The sequence below is a fragment of the Haliaeetus leucocephalus genome, unplaced genomic scaffold (genome assembly GCF_000737465.1).
Source record: "Haliaeetus leucocephalus isolate CR32 unplaced genomic scaffold, Haliaeetus_leucocephalus-4.0 Scaffold0, whole genome shotgun sequence".
Taxonomy (NCBI): Eukaryota; Metazoa; Chordata; class Aves; order Accipitriformes; family Accipitridae; genus Haliaeetus; species Haliaeetus leucocephalus.
In genome coordinates this window covers 1,942,194-1,942,755 of record NW_010972436.1, presented here as the reverse complement: position 1 = coordinate 1,942,755, position 562 = coordinate 1,942,194, and the positions used below count along the sequence as shown (strand labels likewise).

Genomic DNA, 562 nt, shown 5'->3' with positions numbered 1-562 from the left:
GGGGGGGGCGGTTCGCAGCCCCCCCTCACAGCGGCTGAGCTTGCCGGTGAGCTCCCGGATGGTCTCCTGATCCATCCGGATCCTTTCCTTCTGCTCCAGCGCCGTACGGCGCAGCTGGGCCGCCGCGCTCCGCAAAGCCAACAGCTCTTCGGGACCGGGACCGGGACCGGTCCCGGGGCCGGTAACCGGACATTCGGCGCTTAGCGGCGTACAGACGAAACGGCTAAAGAGCGGCGGAGGAGGCGGCCCCCCCGGTAACCGAGGCCCGGCGCTGGCCAGAGCCTCGGCGGGGCCGTGCAGAGCTCCCAGCCCCTTGTCGGCGGCGGGCAGGAGCGCGGCGGCGGCCGAGTCATTGTCGGCGGCGGCGGGGGGGGGGGGAGCGGCGGTCCCGGCCGGGTGGACGCTGGCGATGATGCAGATGATGGCCCCCAGGAAAGCCAGCATGCCCGCCGCCAGCAGCACCGCCAGAAACTTCAGGGTGGCAGCGGCGTGGGGGGCCCGAGCCCGCGGACGGCGAGAAAATAAAGCGGGGGGGGGGCGGGGGGGGGGCGGACCGACGGAC

General features: G+C 74.0%; 1 protein-coding gene across 1 annotated transcript in view; it reads right to left on the bottom strand.

Annotated features, from left to right (window-relative positions):
• NPTXR (neuronal pentraxin receptor) overlaps positions 1-444 on the bottom strand; it is a 9,015-nt gene extending 8,571 nt beyond the window's left edge. The window contains exon 1 of the mRNA XM_010562380.1: positions 15-444. Within this exon, the coding sequence (XP_010560682.1) occupies positions 15-444 (430 nt within the window). The remainder of the gene's footprint in view (positions 1-14) is intronic.
• Between the last annotated feature and the right edge of the window lie 118 nt (positions 445-562).